The sequence below is a fragment of the Dermacentor albipictus genome, chromosome 2, assembly GCF_038994185.2.
Source record: "Dermacentor albipictus isolate Rhodes 1998 colony chromosome 2, USDA_Dalb.pri_finalv2, whole genome shotgun sequence".
Classification (NCBI taxonomy): Eukaryota; Metazoa; Arthropoda; class Arachnida; order Ixodida; family Ixodidae; genus Dermacentor; species Dermacentor albipictus.
The window spans coordinates 124416674-124440221 of NC_091822.1; the positions used below are offsets into that span (position 1 = coordinate 124416674).

The following is a 23548-nucleotide window of genomic DNA, read 5'->3' on the forward strand; positions in this document are numbered from 1 at the left end:
GTCATGTTTGCATGCGCAATCTTTGGACGGTGTACGACGAGTCTGTGCATTCTTTCAAGCCGCAGCAAACGATGTCTCCTGCGTTCAACACTTCTTCACCTTCAACCAGTCACCGAACACGCGTTTCTGAACCCCCGATGTGGGTCATAATACATCCCAGAGTCAGTGGTCTTTGAAATGAAGACATGACAATACCACGCTGCGGTCGGAAACACTATGCGATCCGATGCAGCGTGTACACTAGCCGGTGACGTCTGCACGATCCCCTTAACGACCGCCATATTGAATTTCGAGTAGCGCCACCTATAGGCGGTGAAAGTTGCGAATCTGTGCTGGTGGCATCGCTGAAGCCTGCGCACATGTGGAACATGAGTTCACCAGTCGCTCTATGTCAGAATCCAGTCCCGGATACCAAAACAACGTTCTCGCTGTGGTTTTCATGGCTGTCATGCCGGGGTGTGTCTCGTGCAAAAGACGCAACACACGCCTTGCCGCCGCCAGGGGTAGAACAATGCGATGTCCCCAGTACACCAAATTATGGCTGACTGTAAGCTCTGTCCTTCTGTTGAAGTACGGCCGGAGATGCTCATGGCCCTGCGGAAGATATGCCGGCCATCCCTGGGAAATCCATTTTTTAACCTGCAGAAGGCTGGTGTCTCGATTAGTCAGATGTTCAACCTCGCGGGCGCAAAGCGCTGTTTCCTCAAGAGAGTGGGCATACAAAACGTACTCGTCGGCAGCACAGTCCCGCGGCTCCTCCATTACTGGCAAGGGCAACCGACTGAGGGCATCAGCATTGGAATGGTCGCTGCCCTTCCGGTACTGCAATGTGTAGTTGTAGTTGCCAAGAAACAAGGCTCAACGCTGTATTCTTGCGGCCGCCATCGGTGGTATGGCTTTACCTGGATTGAATAAACCAGTAAGAGGCTTGTGGTCTGTTACTAAGACGAACTGATGTCCGTACAGGTAGTCTTTAAACCGGGCGACGCCGAATACCAGTGCCAAAGCTTCTTTTTCTAACTGCGAGTAATTGCGCTCGCTCTTGCTAAGTGTCCTGGACCGGAATCCGATGGGGTAGTCAACACCATTCACGCGGTGCGACAAAACGGCCCCAATGCCTACTGGTGATGCATCACACTCCAGCCGCAGTGGCTTATCCGGGTCGAAGTGAGCCAAAAACTTGGAAGCCGCAATTGCCTGCTTAACTTGCTGAAATGCTTTCTCCTGTTCCTGGCTCCATTGCCACTTGACTCCTTTGGATAAGAGAGCATGTAGCGGAGCTAGCATGGTGGCCAGATTGGGCAGGAACTTGCCATAGTAATTTATGAGACCGAGAAAAGCTTTCAGCTCACTCACCGAGGTGGGCTTTGGGACTTCAACAACGGTTTTGATATTGTCGTCCTTCGGTCGCAGACCCTTCGCGTCGATACGATGACCGAGAAATGTGACTGCGTCTTGCCGAAACTTGCACTTTCCCTTGTTCAGTCGGAGACCATACTCCCGCAGCCGCTGCAGCACGGTTTTGAGCATAGAGGAATCATGTTTTTTCTCGGCGATGATAATGTCATCCAGGTACACCTGCACTCCAGGAATATCCCCCAGCAGTCCGTCCATTCGCCTTTGGAATATGGCTGGAGCAGAACTTACGCCAAACGGTAATCTGTTAAAACAAAAGAGACCCTTCTGGGTGTTGAGGACTGTTATCTTCTTTGCTTCCTCATCCAATGGCAACTGGTTGTAGGCTCGACGCAAATCCAAGGTCGTGAATACTTCGCCACCGTTTAACCTAGCAAAAATGTCGTCCACTCGAGGCAACGGGTATTGTTCTACCACAGTAGCCGCATTCACAGTCATACGGAAGTCTCCACACAGTCGGAGGGACCCATCGCCCTTCAAAACGGGTACCACAGGGGTTGCCCATTCAGCGGTTTTTACCGGCGTCAAAACGCCTTCCGCGACCAGCTGATCCAATGACTCAGACACCTTATCTCTGAGAGCATAGGGTACAGTACGGGCCTTAAAGAACCGTGGACACGCGTTTTCTTTCAATTGAAATGTGACCGGTGATCCTTTGCACAGGCCGAGTCCCGGAGCAAACACGTCGGCATATTCGTCAAGCAGCTGTTGCAGACCTTTGCTGGCAGCCTGTATTCCAGCCGGTTGCAGATTCGCTACCACATTCGACAACATTGCCACTCCAACTTCATTAAATGCCTTGATGGTGTCTCTGCCGCACAAAGATGGTCCGGAGCGGTCGACCACAATGACAGTACCAAGAATATCTTTCCCGTCGCACGTAGCGGTCATGCTAAGCTGGCCGACAACTGGAAGTTCTCCCAAGAGACAAGAGAGCTTGAGCTGTGAACTCTCCAACGGAGACCAGAGCCGCTTGTACTTGCGGAACACCGTTACGGAAATGACGCTTACAGGTGACCCCGTGTCCACCAACATAGTGAGCGCAACGTTATTCCAACTGATGTCCTTGTAAATAGGCCTAACCTTGCGGATACTGGATGCGTGATGGAGAACCGCTGTAATCGTGTGCAAGGCGTCGTTGTCGTCCGAGCTTGTGTCCTCCCCGGCTGCCATGGCGTACGAACCCTGGCGCCGTTGTCTTGCTGGATAAGATCCCTGCCGACGGTCACAGAGGCCATTGAGGTCCAGGCCATTTGTGCTAGACAGGCACATCCGACGTAGATGTCCTCGTTTTCCACACCGGTGGCACACCGCGCGAAGGTGTTTGCACTCGTCCTCAGCATGCGATTCTCCACACCTTCCACACACGTCGCGTTGTTCCGGGTTGGGACGTCGCTTCGAGGAATGGCTCTTTTGTCGGGCAAAATGTACTTCTGAGTGCGCCGAGTTCATGCTCCTGGCATTTTCAACAGCTCTCTGTGCCGAGACAGCAAAGTCTTCAGCCTCTTCTAAGGTGAGCTTCCGTCGCGTCAGTAAATGGCGCCGAACGTCTTCATCCAGCACTCCGCAAACGATTCGATCCCTCAACATGCGCTCCAATGACGTGCCGAAGTTACACTTCTCAGCTAGGCGTCGAATGTCCGCAATGAAGTCCTGAGCAGCTTCCCCGTCATGTTGCGAACGCATGAAGAAAGCATAACTTGCAGCGATCTCGTTGACCTCCGGAGCATAGTGATCTTCCAGATACCCGACGACTTCCTCATAGCTCAGTTCATTCACCTTTTTTGGTTGACACCGGCCCTGCACCACACGCACTGCACTGTCCGTGAGCGAAGCGATGAGCAGCGCTCGCTTCTTCGTTGGGTCCACGATGCTATGAGCCTCAAAGTACGCCTCCAGGCGAACGCAATACGTAGGCCACGTACCTTCTGCATCGGCAAATTCCGGTGGCCGTCCAGCACTCATGCTGACGCGGGTCTTCTCACCTAGCGACGCTAGGCCTCGTCGCCACTGATATGTCGCAATAAGCTTAAAACACTGACATCAGTCAGACAGACAACGCCGCAAGCACCGCAGCTTTATTGCAGCCTGCGTCCGTGTGTTCCGATGCTGACGTGTGTTGATGACCATGGCAGTGCCGATGAAGGCACGATGAAGATGACGATGAAGTTGGCGATACATCAGCAATGACTCGTGCAACTGCTCGCGCGTTCGTCGCCGTCGTCGTCTTCCACATCTGGCTCCTATGGCGCTCATGCCATCGAAGCCAGATGGCATGATCAGGCTCCGATGGCAGATCATCGGAGCCAGATGATGATCTGGCTCCGATGATCTGAGATGAAATGATGATCTGAGATGATGATCTGGCTCCGATGATCTGAGATGAACTCTGGCATCGATCATGCCAGAGTTCCCATACTGCGAAGGTGCTGACGGCACTGGCCCACTGCCAGTCGGTGCGGTGATTTCGGTCTCACATTCTTTGCTTCAATATAACGTGAAATAATAACACGAATGAACACGAATGTATCAAAATAAATGTATGTGCGTTCCTTTCATGAAAATAACCACTGATCAAGATAATAAATATGCTCGTATCTTAGTTCAAAATTCTGTGTCACCTCTGTGGCTTGTGCTACACAGCTTCGCTAGTCATCCACCTTCACAGAGAGGAGTGGCTCATGATATTTTTTTCTTACCATTTGTAAATGACATCTTGTCAGCAATTCAACACTCTTCATTCCTTCTATACACGCTGACGACTTAAAGTTATTTAACAGACTGTAGGCAAAGTTCACGACTGTATATTACCCTCCAAAAAGAAATCTTGTAAATGCGTAAGGCTGCCCAACGAGGAAACCTGTCCGCCACTTAAGACAAATCATTATCAAAGAAAATAATGCATAAAACATTGTTTCTATGAAGGCTTTGCTGAAATATTTGGTGGCGGTGGAATAAAAGCCATCTCTATGGCACCACATGCAGAGCCGATATCGCGCATTGTAGACATAAGGAAAATTCCGATTTTAAGACAATTTAATGCAAACATGACACATCCCCCGCGCGTTTCGGTGGTCGTGGGACGTGCTTTCGGTTGCAATGCAATAAATAATCTGAGTACCTCCAAGCGGCGGCAGGCGGCATTGCCTCGGTTCTATCGTGCTGCGTAGTGTTTGCATATCTTTAATGTTTGGCTCAAGTTAAGTGGAACACCGTGCATCTTCCTGGGCAGGCATTCTGATCGACCCGTGAAGAAAGACAAAGAACGGATTCGTCGGGTGCAGCTCTTCTTCGTTCAGCGTCATCATCGCCGTTCCGTTCGTGCCGCACGAGGCCGCGCGCGTCGAGAAGACCGAAGAGCGATGCGCCGGCTTGCGTGGCTCCTGCAGGTCCCGCTGCTGGCTGCAGTGGATGCGACGACCCCGCCTCCACACATACCGAAACCGGCCGACTTCTGCAAGGCGCCGTACAACGCGTCGCACGTGATGTGCGCGAAACCGTACGACGCGTGTACCACCTTCTTCGCCAACACGTCGTTCTTGAAGGAGTCCATCCTGTGGGTGCACAACCACTACCGGAGCCACCTGGCGCTGGGTCGGTTGTCCGACTTCCCGTCGGCCGGCAACATGCTCATGATGCAGTGGAACGAAGAGCTGTCCAGAGTGGCCGAGGCCATGGGACGACTCTGCACGGGCCAGACGGGCGTCGTACGCCCGTCGACCCAAATTCAGTACTCGACGGCCGAGTTCCCCGTGGTGGGTTGCAACATTCAGGCCCAGTGGACTAACCAGATGACGATGCCCATCATCTGGCGCTTCGTGGTGCGCGACTGGTTCGACCATAACCTCGAGTTCCCGAAAGAAAAAATCCGCGTCTTCAACGCCCCGTCGTACACCGATGAATTCAGCCAGCTCGTGGCGGCCGACGCCTACGCCCTCGGCTGCAGCTACACGCGCAACATCGTGCCGAACGTGAGGAAGGCGACGAAGAACGCGTTCATCTACGTCTGCCTCTACGGGCCCAAGGGCTACGAGAAGGGCAAGCCGCTCTACCACCCGGCTCCCACCTGCTCGACGTGTCCGCAGGACACGGTGTGCAACGTTACCCTTGGGCTCTGCGTGCTGCTAAAGGACAAGCCGGGCGCCGCCAGGCCACTACCGCCCGAGGTACCGAGGAGCGACAGCAAGGAGGACCCCGTCGACCAGGCAGAACTCGTCGAGGACTGCTCCCCGGAGGCAGTCGCCGTCGCCGTGGCGCCCCCGCTGGCAGCGGCCGCGATGGCCGTGTACATGTGGCGCCACGGGGCGGCCTGAAAAGCAGGCCGCCATCTTTCTCGCGTCAACTGGCCGAGCTTCTCGGGAATTTGTTTATTGGTTTATTTGTATTTTTCTTACGTGCGTATATACATAAATTCTAATTTTCGTAGTTGTCATACCTGTCCATTTTGCTCATCTGGTTATTCGTGCGCGCGCACGTAAAACTACAGTTCGTGTTGTTATCCTACGAGTGTTATCGTGCTTATTTTTTGAGGCGATATAGTATCTGTGTTAGAACCGGTAACCTAGGTAGAAGCAATGTATATGACCGGTGTGGTATAGTGTCTCCCTCTGAGAGATCTCCTGTTAACTGTTCGATCAAGTTGTGGTCTAGTTTGGCTAGACGGCGCACCCCCCTTCGGTCACGTGTTTGGCATTTGACGAATGAGGTGGTGGCATCTGGCAGTAGAGTCTTCGTGCAAAAAACGACCGCTTGCCGGCCCAGTCAGGCCCCGCACACTCTCAAGTTCAAGAAATGGCCACAGAGGGCGAAAAAATCGACCCCGTGCCGCTGTTAATGAAACAAGCATAGTAAAACCACTCAAGGGATGGTCGAGTTAATTTTAATATCTCCTACAATTACTGAAGTATGTTTATTACATAAAATACGCCATAGAATTATCATTACAAATCAGATACTGTACATTTCATTAGTAAGTTTTCTGTTGTCATAAACGCAAATAGCGTTCAGCATCATCGATCTTCCACGTGACCTCTGGCCTGGATTGAAAATTTTTATTGGTATTTTCGAGTGCATGGAAGCACGGATTCATTCGTTCGTGCACTTAAACTGGTTCCTTCTTTGTTGCTAAAACTACTTTATTGCGGTTCGATGTATCCGGCTATTTAACTTGTGGCGAAGGGACATGTTTGCAAGCGGACATGTAAGCTAGAAAGCTACATTACGGTCGGGAGTCATGCATCTGCATCGAAACGGAAACCATATTCTGCGACTGAGGACAGCAGTACCGGTGAGCCGTTTAATATCGCTGCCTCAATCCTTATGTAATATTGCTCTCGTTAACGTACAGGTGAAGACAACGAACTAGATGCTGCATTGCACATGGGCAGTCAGGACCCTCCGTTGCTGTTTGCGAAATAAACTTTTAGTTGCGAATTCACGAAAGAGAAAGCGATATCGGAACGCGCGTCACATTTTTTACCTCGTTGTAGCCGTAGCCATTGGTGACAGAGTAGCCTTATCAATGTATTTTTTCGAGTCCGCCTGCAAGTTCTTTCGTCCACAAAACCGATTAACCCTTTGATAAACTGAAGCTAAAGTACTGAATTTAATGTATCAAACCGTTACACGCATGATAATTCATCCATATTTCGTACCTGTTGGTTCCAAATGTTCTTGCTGTGCAGTTTGGTCTACCCGAGGACATTTATTTTTATAGTAGTGAAGCGGTGCATCACGTTCATGCAGAAAAAGAATGCATCATTTCTAATAGCTTCACGTCTTTCATGCATTTGCTTGTGAAACCAGCAGTGTGATCTTTTCTAGTGTATAAATGAGTGTACATATGTTCTCATTTGTGATCTTAATAATACTTAAGCTGTTGACATGCATTATAGTTAGGCACATATCAATTTTATGGAGAGTAGAAATATTTATTTACCATGCTGCTAAGCACCCTAGAACAAACAGGGTACATTTGCATGTGCTCTGTAGTCACAAACCATTACATTGTATATGTCACCTTTTCGCATTTCATATTGCAAAATTGTGCTTATTCAATTTCTGATGCAGCCAAAATTTCTGTTCCAGACATGCAGTAATGGGGACGGCACCAGTATAAAGCAACAAACTCCACGCACTAAAGAGAAGTTGCTGCCTGCTACAACAAGGTCATTATGTGGACTTTGGCTGTTACTACAAGGTAAACAACACCTGGTTCAGAAATAAATATGCTTGATATATGCTGTATTGGCTTGCTAGTCTTGAGATACATGTAATTTGTTTGTAGCATATGATATGAACGTTTGTTCGTATTTGCAATTCCGCATAATTGGTTCGAACATAAAAGAAAACACTACATGAGCTTGGATAACCTCTGCTGTATCTCATGTGTCACTGTTCTGCCCCAACAAAGTCTGTGCCAAGCACATCTTGGTCATCACGGGAGCCCCCATCTACACCAACAGGAAGGGACTGAAGCCGAATTCGCAATGCTTTACACCACGAACAAAGAAGTCGTTCTAGAAGTATTTGGATGAGATATCAAATCTACAGACGACTGTGTCAAGAGTGAAAAGAGCCTCTGCCATCATTCCACGAGCACATATATTGGCCAAGTCATCCAGGTACCTCAACAACAAAAATTGTGTCTTCAGATGTACCTGCAACCTATGAACAAGCACAGACGACGCTGGCCAAAAGAGTTCCGTCAGCTTGCCATTCCTTATTGAGCTTCCAGGCCTTATCAAATACCATTTGTGCCAAGTATAATTTTTTTTCAATGAATGCAAGCTTTTTCATTCCACATTCTTGTTAAAGATCGTTCATCTTCCTCATCCAAACATTAAAGGTCAACCAAATCTTTGCTTATACTTAATACCAGTCACTGTGTAGTAGCATAACATAGTATTTTATAGTGTACGTTGTCATGTGCAATTCCTCTCCTGCGGCTGAGACCATAGCCGCGGCACTGGTAATAAAGCAAGAAGACAGGGTAGGCAGGGAAGTCCATGTCGTTACCGACTCGCAACAGGCCTGCCGTAACTTTACCAATGGACGAACACCGCTGCTGGCGGCTCAGATTCTAGGCCCGAGGCTGCAAGAATACCATCAAATCACGTGGACGCCGGGCCACGCGGGTCTGGAGGGGAACGAGAGGGCGAACGCCCTAGCTCGAGCGCTAATCAACCGAGCGGGGCAAGACGAATCGTCTCATCAATCCCCACCATTTACCTTCATGCCCCTGCCGTCCAATTACTGCGACCGACTCGTGATCCAGCGACTCAACCGCAGGATTTATCCTCCGCCTCACAGAAAGCACAGCACTGAAGATGCCGTAGCTCTCCGACTTATTCAGACAAACACATTTCCTAACCTACACAAATACAGTAAAATGTTCCCACATACATATCGCGGCATCTGCCCCTGGTGCGGCGACACACGCCCTACACTCTTCCACATCTCGTGGGGGTGCGGGGGCAAACCTCAACACTTAAAGACGCCTAGCACGCAATTTGAGCGGTGGGAGGTACAGCTGACCGGCGATACCCTGGCGGGACAAGAAGCTCTCGTCCAGCAAGTACGTCGAGCAGCCATGGCCAGTGGAGTCCTGGAATGAGGACACCACCCACTCGACCTCAAGAACAACCACCTCGATGGTTCTAATAAATGTTTTCTCTCTCTCCTGAAATAGCTGATGCGGAATTGGCGTGCCTCTTGCATTAACATTTGCACTGTGTGCTATGTAGCATTAAACTTTTCTTACTGTTTTTGGCTTTCAATGCTTGCAAGGTAGAGTGGCTTCTTTCTTGAATGCAAGCTTTCTCATTCCCATATTTAATTCCTAGTCTCGTTCAGAATTGCTATTCTTGCTCGACAGCCTGTGTTTTTCCAGCTCTGAACATTGAATTGCAGATAAAGCAAGCAGGCAAAAAATTCTGCCAATATAATCTGTTTAGGAATACCAAACTGGAATAAACATTCAGACTTTCATTTGTACTTTCTCTGGCTGAGCAATCTAGTTTGAAATGACTCCCATAAGCATGTAGTAACAATGTTGATCTAATACAGGTTAAATGCATGACTAGCTTAAGAAATATCGATGATTGCTATAGATTACAGTGAAGAAAATGTAATATATAATAGCATTAATAATATAATAACAATATTTCTTTCCACAAAACAGGCTAACCGTGAACGGCGTGCGAGGCTGAGCAGAAAGGTGAAAACCCCTATACGGCGAGTGCGCCTGCCGTGGGCCTACGATCCTGCATTATGGATAGCACCACGCACGTACTCAGGATTTTTTTTCGGGGGGGTCCCACCACCTCCATCATCATCATCATCATCAGCCTGTTTTATGTCCACTGCAGGACGAAGGCCTCTCCCTGCGATCTCCAATTACCCCTGTCCTGCGCCAACCGATTCCAACTAGCGCCCTCAATTTTTCCTTATTTCATCGCTCCACCTAATGTTTTGTCGTCCTGGATTGCGTTTCCCTTCTCTTGGTACCCATTCTGTAACCCTAATGGTCCAACGGTTATCTAACCAGCGCATCACATGACCTGCCCAGCTACATTTTTTTCCTCTGGATGTCAATTAGAATATCGTCTATACCCGTTCGCTCTCTGATCCAAACCGCTCTCTTTCTCTCTCTTAACGTTATGCCTAGCAATCTTCGTTCGATCGCTCTTTGCGCGGTCCTTAACTTGCTCTCAAGTCTCTGCCCCATATGTCAGCACTGGCAAAATGCACTGATTGCACACCTTACTTTTCAATAATAATGGAAAGCTTCCAGTCAGGAGCTGGCAATGTCTGCCGTATGCGATCCAACCTATTTTTATTATTCTGTGAATTTCCTTCTCATGATCAGGGTTCCCTGTGATTAATTGACCTAGGTAAACTTATTCCTTCACGGTCTCTAGTGGCCGACTGGCGATCCTGATCTCTTGTTTCTTTGCCCATCTATTTATCATTATCTTCATCTTCTGCATATTAATATTCAACCCCACTCTTACACTCTCTCTGTTAGGTCTCCAATCTTTTGTTGTAACTCGTCTGCATTGTTGTTGAATAGAACAATGCCATCAGCAAACCGAAGGTTGCTGAGATATCTGCCGTCGATCTTTACTCCTAAGCCTTTCCAGTTTAATAGGTTGAATTCTTCTAAGCACGCAGTGAATAGTTTTGGAGAAATTGTGTCTCCCTGTCTGACCCCTTTCTCTATAGGTATCTCCCTGCTTTTCTTGTGTAGAATTAGGGTAGCTGTAGAACCTCTGTAGATATTCTTACGCGAAGGACGAGTCAGTAAGACGAGAAACTATTTGCAGAATATATTTAGAACAATGGTTGCAGCGCTGACCGGTTAGATTCACAGCGCGAGCCCAGTTCGTTCTTCCTCCTCTTTTCTGGAGTGATAGGGCCTACGCGCCTCGTTCAAACAAACAAATACCACACGCATGTAGCAATATTTTCCAAGCTTTTTACGTAAGCGTTTTGTACTCCTTGATTACGTAGTGTCTCTATGATTACTGGTATCTCTACTGAATCAAATGCCTTTTCGTAATCTATATAAGCCACATAGAGAGGCTTCTTGTACTCTGCAGATTTCGCGATAACCTGATTGATGACATGGATGTGATACATTGTAGAGTATCTGTTCCTGAAGCCAGCCTCTTCCCTTGGTTGCCAAATCTAGTGTTGCCCTTATTCTATTGGATATTATTTTGGTAAATATTTTATAAAATACTGGGAGCAAGCTAATGGTCCCAAAATTTTTCACTTCTTTAACGTCTCCTCTTCTGTGGATTAGTATAATGTCTGCATTCTTCCAGTTTTCTGGGACCTTTGCAGTCGATAGACACTTCGTATAAAGATCCGCCAGTTTTTCAAGCATTATGTCTTCTCCATCTTTGATTAAATCAACTGTTATTCCACCTTCTCCCCCCGCTCTTCATCGTTTCATGTCTCGCAGGGCCCTTCTGACCTCATCGCTAGTTATAGGAGAGTTTCTGTATCCTGTTCACTACTGTTTCTAAGTGAGGTATCGTGACTCCTCTGGGTACTGTATACAGGTCCGCTTAGAATTTTTCCCCTGCGTTTACTATATCTTCGAGATTGCTGATGATATTATCCTTCTTATCTTTTAGTACATACATCATGGTTTGTCCTATGCCAGGTTTCTTTTCTACTGATTTCAGGCTGCCTTCATTTCTTAATGCTTCTTCAGTCTTTCTCATGTTATAGTTTCGAATATCAGTCATTTTCGCCTTGTTGATCAGTTTTGACAGTTCCGCGAATAGCGTAACGCTGTGCGGCTGCCAGTCCCATACAACCGCGTAGAGCGCAGGACTCTGCGATTCTAGACGTACTGCGCTCACCGCGAAAGGTTAGAAAAACACCCACATAAGCACAGCAGAGAAGTGGCTACGTGAGGCGGTTCCACCGATAACTGTAGAAGCGTCATTCAAAACAAGTAATTGTTCTCCACTTCCAGCGCCGTTTTCCCTACTTCCTTTTTAAATAAAAAGATGTTGATCCATAAATATTCTCAAAAACAACGGTTAACTTTTTTATTATTCGCTTTTGCTTGCAGTTTGGTTGTTGCCTTGGCTCTCTCCCTTAGTAGATCGCTTAATTTCTCAACTCCTTGCGATTTTTGTTTCCAGTTGCCAATTTTGCACGAAAAGTGCTATACATTTAGGGAAAAACAGACGAGGTAACGGGCGACAGCGATCTTGCTTATGGGTTTAAGGGTTATTGCAGGGTTTCATGATGGACGCTATTTCACATTATTTTTTTTCCCACCTTATCTAACCCATATCACGTGTATATGGTTCCGGGCATCTGCCAGCGTCGCGGCGAGCTGTAACTCAAGGAAATAATGAAGCAAAGGGAAAAGTTAAATGCAATTGGCGTTTTCTCCGTCCGCAACTCGTTCCATGAGAGTACAGACCAGCTGAGTAACAGCCGCATCCCTCTCCTGGTCCCAGGATCAGCCTATAACAAAGAAGGTTGAATTAACAAAAGCAACAGCTATGCGCGTGACGGTTGAATAGATGGTGACAACTGAACGCATCTCAAGTTAATCGCGCGGGCACAGAATCTATGAGAAAACTGTCCTTCACATTACAAGAGACGCCGATAACTACCACCATTTAAAAGAAGTGAAAAAGGCAGCATAATGCTGACCGATGAACCGCTGCCAAGTCTCAACATTGATCTGGCGGCGCTTTAGGAACGTGTGAGGAGTGGTGGCGTGGGTGGGGAGAGGGGGGGGGGGGTATGCCACCTGATTTCGGGGGGGGGGCGGGCCCCCCCGGGCCCCCCCCCCTGGGTACGTGCCTGGATAGCACGTATTGATATGGTCTTTTTATTTAACGTTCAGAGCATACTACCAGCGCGAGTCACAGGACAACAAAGTGGACGAAAAGCGTTTCGTTTAGACTGCTATGTTACAACGTACAGGTTTCTACACAAGTATGGTAACTGCGCAAAACATTTGATGCGTCGGCTTTTGCGCCTTTAGAAACATTCAGAGAGGACTCCCATATATATTCACAGCACGCGCACCGCGATGGACGAACCAGGCTAGCGTTAAGGTTGAGTATCACAACACATTTTCCATTCCACGTTTAGTATCCCCACACATATCATTTGCGGCTTCGTTCAGGGGAGACGTGGGCTTTCGGGTTGGTGCGTGTTGCTGCGTTTGGTGCAAGAATATGGCAAGAAGCAGGCACCGCTTATGCACACATAATTTCTCCAGAAGCTGACGCCGAGCACGGCTAGCGTGAGGATCTCGCTGGGCTGACACGACGGCTTCGCTGCAGCCGAATTCCGAATACTGCATGTGCGGTGAGGGCAGCTATACGAACTTGTCGATGGGTCGTCTTGTAGATTGTTGTAGAGCAGGCAGAACGAAACGGTCATAGAATGCAGATGAGACAACACACAGCGCTGAACCACCTGCGAACAGCTGTTTACGTGCGCCATGTCGGATTGAACCTCAGAAACCGCCGTTGCGCACTCCAAAACAAATCTTAACTTCAAAACGTTTTAGAATAATAAAACACGCATATTACGTGCTCCTAATAAAAAAAAGTCCACAGTATTATAATGTAAGCGTTTTATTCATTGTAATAAAATAATTATTCAGCGTGTGCCACGAAACCTGGCAGTAAGCAACCCTGGGCGTCGCACCAGTCGCATGGTTGAAATCTCAATCATGTGAAATGGCCCCTCTAAACATCGCATTGCGACTGCCCCGATTTTCGTCGTTCCAGTCGCAGCGTGTGAAACAGGCTTTCGCCGGATGTACCGCCGAGCTCTTCCGCCTAGATGCGGATGCGCGGAGGACAGCACCATCTCATGGCGTTGCGGGAACTAAAGCGTGACGTATAGCGTGACGTGTCACTTGCGCTGCGATCTCATTGGTGGACGCGTGCGTGTCAACGCGACGCGACGCGTTCTTTTCTACCCTCAAAAGTACCACGCGGCTACGCGATCTCCGTGGGCGCGTTCGTCGAAACGACGCCCGAGCACTTCCACCGCGCGTCGATGGAGCCAAAAATAGCGCCATGTGGTCCCACCGAGAAAGACACGAAAGAGGCGAAGGCGAAAGGCGAAAGAGGCGAAAGGCGAAAGAGGCGAAGGCGAAAGAGGCGAAGGCGAAGAAGGTAGCAGTGGCGAAGGGCCGTGTAGAGCCCGAACAGTGGCAATAAAAAAAAAGAAGGTGTGAGTATAGAGGCATTGTGCAGCGGCACGTTGCGTCCCCAGATACTTCATGAAACAGCACATTGATGCATTATTGCATCGAATAGAAGAGGAAACAGATAGATGCAGAAAGTGGCAGCGCATGTTCAGCGGAAAGGCCGAAGCTCGTGCCAACGCGTGCGCCCGAACACGCTGCCATGTTAGGTCGGCAGCAGTAGCGCACTTCGTCGTACGAAGCGTACGGAAGAACGTTAACGACCTTAAGTGTTTATTGAATTGATGTTAAATAAGATTTCTTGCGTTTTCATAGCGTGCGCACTATAGCCTGCTCTGCTCCGAGTGATACATTACAACGAAAGTAACTTAGACTACGAAGGCTTTTGAAAGTCCCAAGCGCTTCGTTGCGAAGGCGCTTAACTGTATAAAGAGAAATCACGAGCAATAGCATCCGGTCTTATCAACCAGAGGCTTCAATTCCTCTTTTTATGCTGGAGGCCAACTTGCAGAATTTGCAAGAGAACTGGCTTAACTTCTAGCAAATCTAGAGAAAAAAAAGATTTGTAGGTAAACATACATTTTATTTGACCAAAAGTGCTGAAAAAATGACATTTTAAGAAATGCAAAAGAAGCACGAATTTTACAAATCGATTGCTCCCTAGCACATATCTTGCACTTCTGGAAATTTGTTTGAGCGTCTCAAGCGGACAAATTTGCTCGTGTAAAACCACGTGTAACCAAGTCCACCAACCACGTGTAACCAAGTCTACACGTGGTTGCAGGAATTTACACGACCTTCCCGCTGCTGCCCTCCTGCACGCCGCGTCGGGAGCACTTCATAGCGTGTATAGACCGTTTTTTCGTAGGCGCCGCCATATTGTGAATGCAGTGGCGCCGCCTATGAGCAGCGCCATACTGGCTTGGGTGAAAGCGGTCTTTTGCGTGGCAGGTATACGCTCGGTGATAGGTTCTGGTGTTTGTTTTCGCGGTCGTGCGGTCTGTTCAGTATGACGCGCGTATTCTACGTGGTAAACGGTTCTGTGAGACGTGCTAAAGTGGTTTAAGGCCTCATGGCTGGAATTTCTGCTGAGCGTTGAGGTGGACGGAACACGCAGCGCGTTGTGTGCGCGCATATTTGAGCCTACAATCAGCCTAGGAGGTCAATTGTGTATTTCCGAATGTTGCAATCACTAATGTGACCTTATTGCAGTATTATCCTCTATTTCTAAGCTGGGGTTTTGGAGCCATGAAACACGCTACGATCGTAACAGCGTGGGTACCGTTCTGCTACGGTAGGAGCTGTGCTGTTATACTTTGACAAGCGTCCAAACTGTTCGTTGCAGGTTACATTGCGTGACTACTTGGTTGGATGGATAAGATTTCCACCCATGAATAAAATAGTTTTGGCTAGTAATAGCAGCATACCTTACAGTCTGAATTAAGCTTGTCCAGCAAAGCAACCGTTTACGAACTGCGCGAGCGTCCTAAGCAGTAGTAGGTGCTGGATTACAGATATCTTTGTTCTATACAGCGCATGGTCCAAGCATACGGCATCAGCGGTTATATATTTATAAACGTTGTGTGGTGTTAGCCCGTTTTCTCTTGCTTTTTAGAGAAAGAGGGTGATAACCGAATTTTTTTTCGGTTGTGTTCGTTCAGTTCTCTACGACGCACTCACACGTATTACAGAAATTTTGCGCTCAAAAATAGCCATCGCATTCTTTTTATGCGAACCCTCTCATATATTATGGCTGTATACAGGCCATAAAGGCAATGCCGAAGCACACAGCTTATATATGTATCGTGTTGCCTCCCCAACCGCAGTGATCGCTGTGTTGAGCAGCGCCATGGGCCTCATGCAGCAAGGCTAGCGTAGACATATGGTAATTTAAAGCATACTAGACTTGAAATGCGTGAGAACGATGCCAGTGTATCACAAATATTCGATAGCGCCTGCCGCTCAGATGTTTCGTGGTTGCCTTAGGTTGGCCGTGCACGAGCGTGCGCTCTTATGTTTTATGTTTTACTCCCTACGCCAATCGATCAGACAGTGAGCTGATTTACCATTTAATGCTGGTAATACAGAGACGCCGGTTTTCTTTGTTGAATTAAAATCGATATAAGCAAAATATTAAACAACACATACACGTACCGCGACTGATAATGCGCGTACACCACGGCTGATTGTGCGCGTCACATTTTTGCGCCCCCAAGGCATATTTCTGCCTACAGTAGTTACCGATGCACCGAAAGGCTTCCCTGACGACCTTATATGAACGGACATGGCGTAAATTGCAGAAAGTAAGACCTAAAACATCTCGAAATCGTTCCGCAGCACGCGACAGCAAAACTTTCAAGCAGCGCCGCGCCGGATCGCCGAAGCCAGAGAGGAGGAAAGGCTCTCCGCGCACCCTATCCTCCTCGCCCGATGAAACGGTCTTATAAAAAAAGGGGACGCGAATAATTATTTTGACCTTTGCACCGCGTCGAATGTGCAGAATGCCCCCTGGTACTTCTTGGGTGTCCCCGCATTGGCCTCTGGACAGCTGTAATTATCCGTGACCCGCTCAACAGCTTCGCAGAAAATGCAGCCCTTCGCAGAAAATGCAGGGAAAACATATAGAATGATAGGAGGGAGGGGGTGAAGAGGCAGAAGAAGGGTAGAACCGACCCAGTCGCGAAACGAGGGAGTAACAAAGAGCCTTGCCACTGCTCGCTCCCAGTTCCTATACAAGGGAGGGGGAGAGGGGGGGTGAGAAGGCAAGAAAACGCTTCTGCTATGACACGACAGTGGTTAAGGGGAAACAGGACAAATTTTGGCTCAGCATATGGTACGTTTTAGCTATTTCTGAAAAATACACACCATGCAGATATGTCGAGCGAACAACTACACGCATGGCGGGCAAAAGCAGAGCGGCGTTAATTAAAGCGCCTCGCAGGGCCTAAGCGACACCACGGAAACGGTCGCACGTCAAATCAACACTTCTGTGCCCCCGTGGTACCTTTGCCGCTACGTCATCGCCCGAGGCCGCGGATTTGATCCCGACCGTGGCAGCTGCGTTTCGTCGAGGGCGAAATAAAAAACGCTTGCGCACTTAGATTTAGGGACGCGTTAAGAGAACATCACGGTGTCAAAATCAATCCGGAGACCGCGACTACGGCGTGTCTCATAACCCGATTTTTGTTTTGGCACGTACATACCGATAATATAACACAAGTTCGATACTCCTGCCACGACGCGATGGGCCATGTGAGGTAATGACAATTCTCAGCCCTCTCAGAGGTTATTAAGTATGGCGCACAACAACGCCTCAAGCATTGACCTCTCCCTGTGTGTTCTGTGTACTACGCAGACATACAGCAGTGGTGCACGCAAGGTAATTTTGAACATAAACTCATCACTGTCGTGTTGGAATAAACGTTGAAGAAACTAAACTTTCGCCATCAGCATCACCGCCAATCATCGTCAATCAAAGCAAACAGCACGGAAAGCCTCGCTTACTACGATTCCCACAGTGCGTGGGATCTGCGTATCTTTATTACTATTTAATCATTTCGTCAACGTGCAAATCTTCGTGATAATTGTTCTTTTTTTAATATATATGTTCTAAAACCGCGCCGCAATGCGTATATATATATATATATATATATATATATATATATATATATATATATATATATATATATATATATATATATATATATATATATATATATATATATATATATATATATATAATCTAGTCATCCTCTAGGTCACATAAACGACCTGACATAAACATGCAATTCCACAAAATTGGGAAAGGGGCGAAGTAAACTAATACAACTGACGACGAAGATGAAAAGTGCCTCGATAGTACAGCTAACGTTCAGTGCCGCCTCTCTCCGTCTACAGCGGTGACATGTCGCCATTGCGGTAGCAGTCAACTGGAAACGGCTATAGAATTATTCATGGCGTGCTAAAGAAGACACTCAGTGGCGATGTGGTGGTAAATGCGAGATAAATGCGTCAGCATTACGTCGCGGCTCTTTGATGATTCCGGATCCACGATTTCAACAGCGTTCATCACATTGCAATGTGTTTTTCAGCAGATCACTCGACACATGTCCTGCCTCTTGGAGGAGCGAAGTGCAGCCAACGGTGGTCGCCGCAGCCCCATCGTCATCCCTCCGCTGGGGAGATAGCGCTTCTGTAGCCTAGATTGTTTTTTTAGACATCCATCCATCAATACATACATACATACATACATACATACATACATACATACATACATACATACATACATACATACATACATACATACATACATACATACATACATACATACATACATACATACATACATACATACATACATACATACATACATACATACATACATACATACATAAACTTCATGATGAAAGTGTGCTGATAATATGGAGACTTTATGAAGAACCCAGGACAAAGCCCTACTAGCAACGGGAAATTTACTATCGTTGAAAACGCAAATACAACACGAGATATCAAGACCGAAACACGTACATTCTCTTTCCATAGGCTCATTCCTAATGCTAATGCAAAAGTAAAACACTGCCCTCTCTCCGGTGCCCAGTTTGCCGAGCAAAGTGTGATCTACTCGGTAGCGATAATTCAACTATAACCAGTGCATGCAGTTCCTCGTGTACACAAGCTGTCTTGTAAATTGAAAAAAAAAATAGCTAGCAAGCTCGCAGTAAATCGACCTTTATATTTTTCTGCTCCCTGCAAACTCCGCAGTGTATGCAATTTTATTTATAAAGAAAAGAGAATAACCGGCGTGCTCCGCCAACCATGCAAACAAAATGCCCTTACTGCATATCAGATTTAGCATATGAAGTCTCCGTAACATTATATAAAGTCTGTACGCGACAGACAAGACAATGCTTTATTCACTGAGCCAGGCAACATCAAAACAACGTAAAAGATGGATGATATGCCAGTCATTTAGCAGTTCATTGTAACGAGTGTACATGTGCGCTTCTGTTCGATAAGAGTAAGTTCCTCAAAAAAGAAAAAAAAACTAAGCATGAGCGTAACCCTTTTAATTTTATTGTTTTAATTTCGGAGTTTTACATACTGAAAGCACGGTCTGATTCTGAGGCACGCTGGCGTGAAGAACGCCGGGCTCACTTTCACCACGTGGGATTCTTCGACCTGCACACAATGCACGGTCCACGGGCGTTTTAGCATTCCCATTGAAATGCGGACACCCCGCGACCAGGATTTAATGCCACGACCTCACGTATACTTGGCAACGTAACGCTATAGCGAGTAGAGAGAGAGAATGAAGAGGAAAGGCAGGGAGGTTAACCAGATATGAGTCTCCGGTTTGCTACCCTACACTGGGGATGGGGGATAGGGGTTAGAAAGATGACAGAGAGGGAAACGCAAAAAAAAAAACCGAACGCGCACACATGGAGACACACACACAAAAGGCGTTCCAGTTAAAGTCGTTCACACAGGCCGGTAGATCGCAAGAAGCGCAAAAGCGCTTGCACGGCCTTCTTCTGTGACGGTAGGTCCTTTCGATGTTGCAGAATTCTTTTTTCGGATAGTGGTTGGTCGTCCAGTTGGTCTAGTTCCTGGCTGAGGCATGCCCTCTGTGGACTGTACTGCGGGCAGGTGCACAAAATATGGCCAATTGATTCTTCATGGCCGCAGTGGTCACAGGTTGGGGTGTCGGTCATCCCTATGCGGAAGGCATAGGCTTTAGTAAAGGCAACGCCCAACCAAAGTCGATATAAAAGCGTGGCGTCTCTACGGCGAAGCTGTGATGGCGCTCGAAGACTTAATGTTGGATCAAGTGAGTGCAGTCGCGGATTTCTTAAATGTGGCTCATTCCATTGCGACGCGGTGCACTGCCGAGCAAGTAGGCGGAGCTTCCGTGCAGCGTCAGTTCTAGAAAGAGGAATGGGGACGTGGCGCTCCTCAGTATGGGCTGAGCGGGCAGCGTGATCCGCCCGTTCATTGCCGACAATCCCGCAGTGACTGGGAAGCCACTGAAAGGTTATGTCGTGGCCTGCATCACTTATGTGGTGTAATGTCTCTGTAATATGGAATATTAGTTGTTCGTGCGGTCCGCGTCGTAAAGGTGACAGTAGAGACTGCAGTGCCGCCTTCGAGTCACAGAATATTGTCCATTTGTGTGGCGGTTCATCACCAATGTGATGAAGAGCAGTAAAGAGCGCTGCGAGCTCTGCTGCTGTCGATGTTGTCGCGTGGGTCGTCTTAAATTTGATTGTTGTAGCTTTCGCTGGTATGACGATTGCCGCCGCGGAGCTGCTTGGAAGGACAGATCCATCAGTGTAAATATGCGTAGAGTCACGGTAGTTCTCGTACAAATATAGTAGCGTGAGCTGTCTAAGGGCTGGTGATGACAGATCAGCTTTTTTCGAGATACCAGGTATTGCGAGGTTGATTTTCGGCTGAGCGAGGCACCATGGAGGGATCGAAGGTCTCGCAGCCGGAGTGAAACAAGCTGGCAATGATTCATCATATGCAGTTATCGTTTGGCTGAAGGATGTGTGTGGCCTGTCCGCTGGTAGAGAGGCTAAATGGTGACGAGGAGTCCTGGCTAGATGCCTTATATGGGTCCTGAGTACTTCAATTTCAATGTGGGTCTTGACAAGGTGGTCTCTAGCGATTGCTATCGTAGCCACTGTTGAAGTACTCTGAGGCAGGCCTAGACAGATCCGGAGCACTTGACCCTGAAGACTTTGTATAGTGCGTAGATTCGTTTTGCCTGTGTTGTTTATTGCTGGCAAGCTGTATCGCAGAAATCCCAGAAAAAGCACCCTGTACAGTTGTAACATGGCACTAGGCGACATTCCCCAGGTCTTGCCAGCGAAAAATTTGAACAGGTGGCATATGCCTGTCAACCGCTTTTTCACGTAAGATATGTGTGGGCTCCATGACAAGTCCCTGTCGATTATGACTCCTAGAAACTTGTACGATCGGTCCCGTCGTATTACTTGGCCATTTATCGTTACACTGTAGTTTGCCATGGGTTTGCGCGTAAATGGCACCAGTGCGCATTTCTCGGAGGAAATTTCGAGGCCTCGATTACGGAGGTAGACAGCAGTTTGTGTCGCGGCTTTCTGAATTCTCGCTCGCAGCTGTAGGCGTGTTACTGCAGATGTCCATATGCAGATGTCATCCGCGTACATTGATAGCCTGACTGTGGTTGGCACGTCCTCAAGGAGAGCAATTAGTGTTAGATTGAATAACACGGGGCTAAGTACACCGCCCTGGGGGACGCCGCGGTAGCTATAATGTAGAGAAGTATGGCCTTCCTCGGTGCTTACAAAAAAGGATCGCATGGATAGATAGCTCCGTATCCATTGAAACATCCGACCACCCACTCCTACCTCTGCGAGAGCAGAGAGGATGGCTTCATGCGTAACGTTGTCATACGCCCCTTTAACGTCGAGGAATAAGGATGCGCAGAGACGCTTACGGCGTTTCTCATGTTGAATGTAGGTGACCAGGTCGACGACGTTATCGATCGATGATCGACCGCGTCGGAAGCCCGCCATGGCATCTGGGTAGGTGTTGTGGTACTCCAAGTACCACTCCAGGAGTCCTAGGATCATCCTCTCCATTACTTTGCCCACACAGCTCGCCAAAGCGATCGGGCGATATGAGGAGAGCTCCAACGGCGACTTGCCAGGCTTCAGCAGTGGAACAAGGCGACTTGTCTTCCAGGTTGTTGGTAGCGTGCCATTTCTCCAAGATTCATTGTACACCTCAAGAAGAACCTCTCTCGCTCGCTCCCCCAGGTGACACAAAGCTCGGTAGGAAATTCCGTCAGGTCCTGGCGCTGATGTGCGGCTACACAAAGCTAATGCTGCCTTAAGTTCGTGGATCGAGAATGGTAGATCCAACCGGTGATCACGTGGTGGCGGACAGCTGCTCGAAGGCGATGGGATGTTGGTAGCTGTGAGTTGGCCGGATAATCTGACGCAGAAATCCTCTGCCACGTCAATCTCCGATCTCTTTTGAGAGAGGGCAAGTGCCTTGAATGGGAATCGCTGTACGGGAAGTGTCCGCAGTCCGCGCACCGTTCTCCATAGTTGCGATAAAGGCTTGCGTGGATCTAGCGACTCACAGAAGGCAGCCCACCGTTGCGATTCGAGCTTGTCTAACCGGCGCTGTATCTTCTTTTGCGTGCGCCTGGCGGTCCGTAGATCGTCCATTGTTTTCGTACGTCGGTATCTTCGTTCAGCACGTCGTCGGATTGCTCGAAGTCGTTCTAGTTCCACGTCATAATCATTAAGTTTCGAGGAGCATGTTAGAGTACGCATAGTGTCTTGCACCACGCTCTTGATTGCCTCTTCCAAGTCGAAAGATGGATTGGCGTCGCAGTGTTCTTCCATAATAGACTGAAATTTAGGCCAGTCCACTCTTTGGATCGTATCCCGTATTTTGGAAGCGGTCAATCCTCTGATCTTGATGTACGTGGGGATATGGTCGCTTCCGTGCGTCTCTATGTCCACAAACCACCCTGCACGTCTGACTAGGCTTCGCGAGACGAAAGCCAAGTCAAGACAACTGCTGTACGTGGAGCCACGTAAGAACGTAGGACTTCCATCATTCAGCAGCCAAAGTTCATTACTGGAGGCGAAAGATACCAGAGCTCTGCCTCTTGCGTTGATGATCGGACTTCCCCAGAGTGTATGATGGGCGTTGAAATCTCCAGTGATGACCCAGGGATTGGAAGTTGAGGAAAGGATGTCTCGTAGTCTGTTATAATCAAATCGACTTGACGGAGATAGGTAGGCGCCTATAAAAGTGAAGGCCAGATTCTTTTTCCTTACGTTTAGGCATATATATTGATTGCTGTCATTAGGTGGTACAGGCTGATGAGTGTAGGTGAGGTAGTGTAGGTGAGGTCACGGCGAATGAACACCAAAACCTTACTGTTTTCATAAACAGCTGACGACATAAATGATTCATATCCAGAAAGCCTGATTTTGGTCGATAAGTTCGGCTCGCAAATGACGATAATGGGAAACATATTGGCGAACACGAAGCGACGGAAATCCGAAAGGCGCGCTCTGAGTCCGCGGGCATTCCACTGAAAAATAGCTGCTTGTCGGACCTCTTCCCTAAAAGACCGTGGCTGTGGAGCCATGATCTACTCAAGGGTTGCAAGCACCGGACTCAGAGCGTCCAGTACTTGAAGCGCACTTCTGGCAGACGGTGTGTGCATGTTGCTTAGCAGCACGCGAATGGCATTCATTAAAGGCCTAATAAGTGCTATCACTTGCTCATCTGTTTTCCGCGACTCCTCGGATACAGCACCTTGCTGTACTGGGGGCGGCTTCTTCTGCGGCTCTTCTGGCGGTCGTGTACGCGGAAGTGGCGGCCATTCCTTTGTGGAGAGAGATCTGGCAGTTTGCT

At 48.1% G+C, this 23548-nt stretch overlaps 1 protein-coding gene across 1 annotated transcript; it reads left to right on the forward strand.

Annotated features, from left to right (window-relative positions):
- Positions 1–4778: 4778 nt before the first annotated feature.
- LOC135910703 (scoloptoxin SSD976-like) lies at positions 4779–5729 on the forward strand. The gene has a single exon (XM_065442739.1). It carries the CDS (start codon positions 4779–4781, stop codon positions 5727–5729), a length of 951 nt encoding a protein of 316 aa, XP_065298811.1.
- The last annotated feature ends 17819 nt before the right edge of the window (positions 5730–23548 follow it).

What these genes read in the sequence shown, in the direction of transcription:
- LOC135910703 (XM_065442739.1), top strand. Translation starts at nt 4,779, where the DNA reads ATGCGCCGGCTTGCGTGGCTCCTGCAGGTCCCGCTGCTGGCTGCAGTG.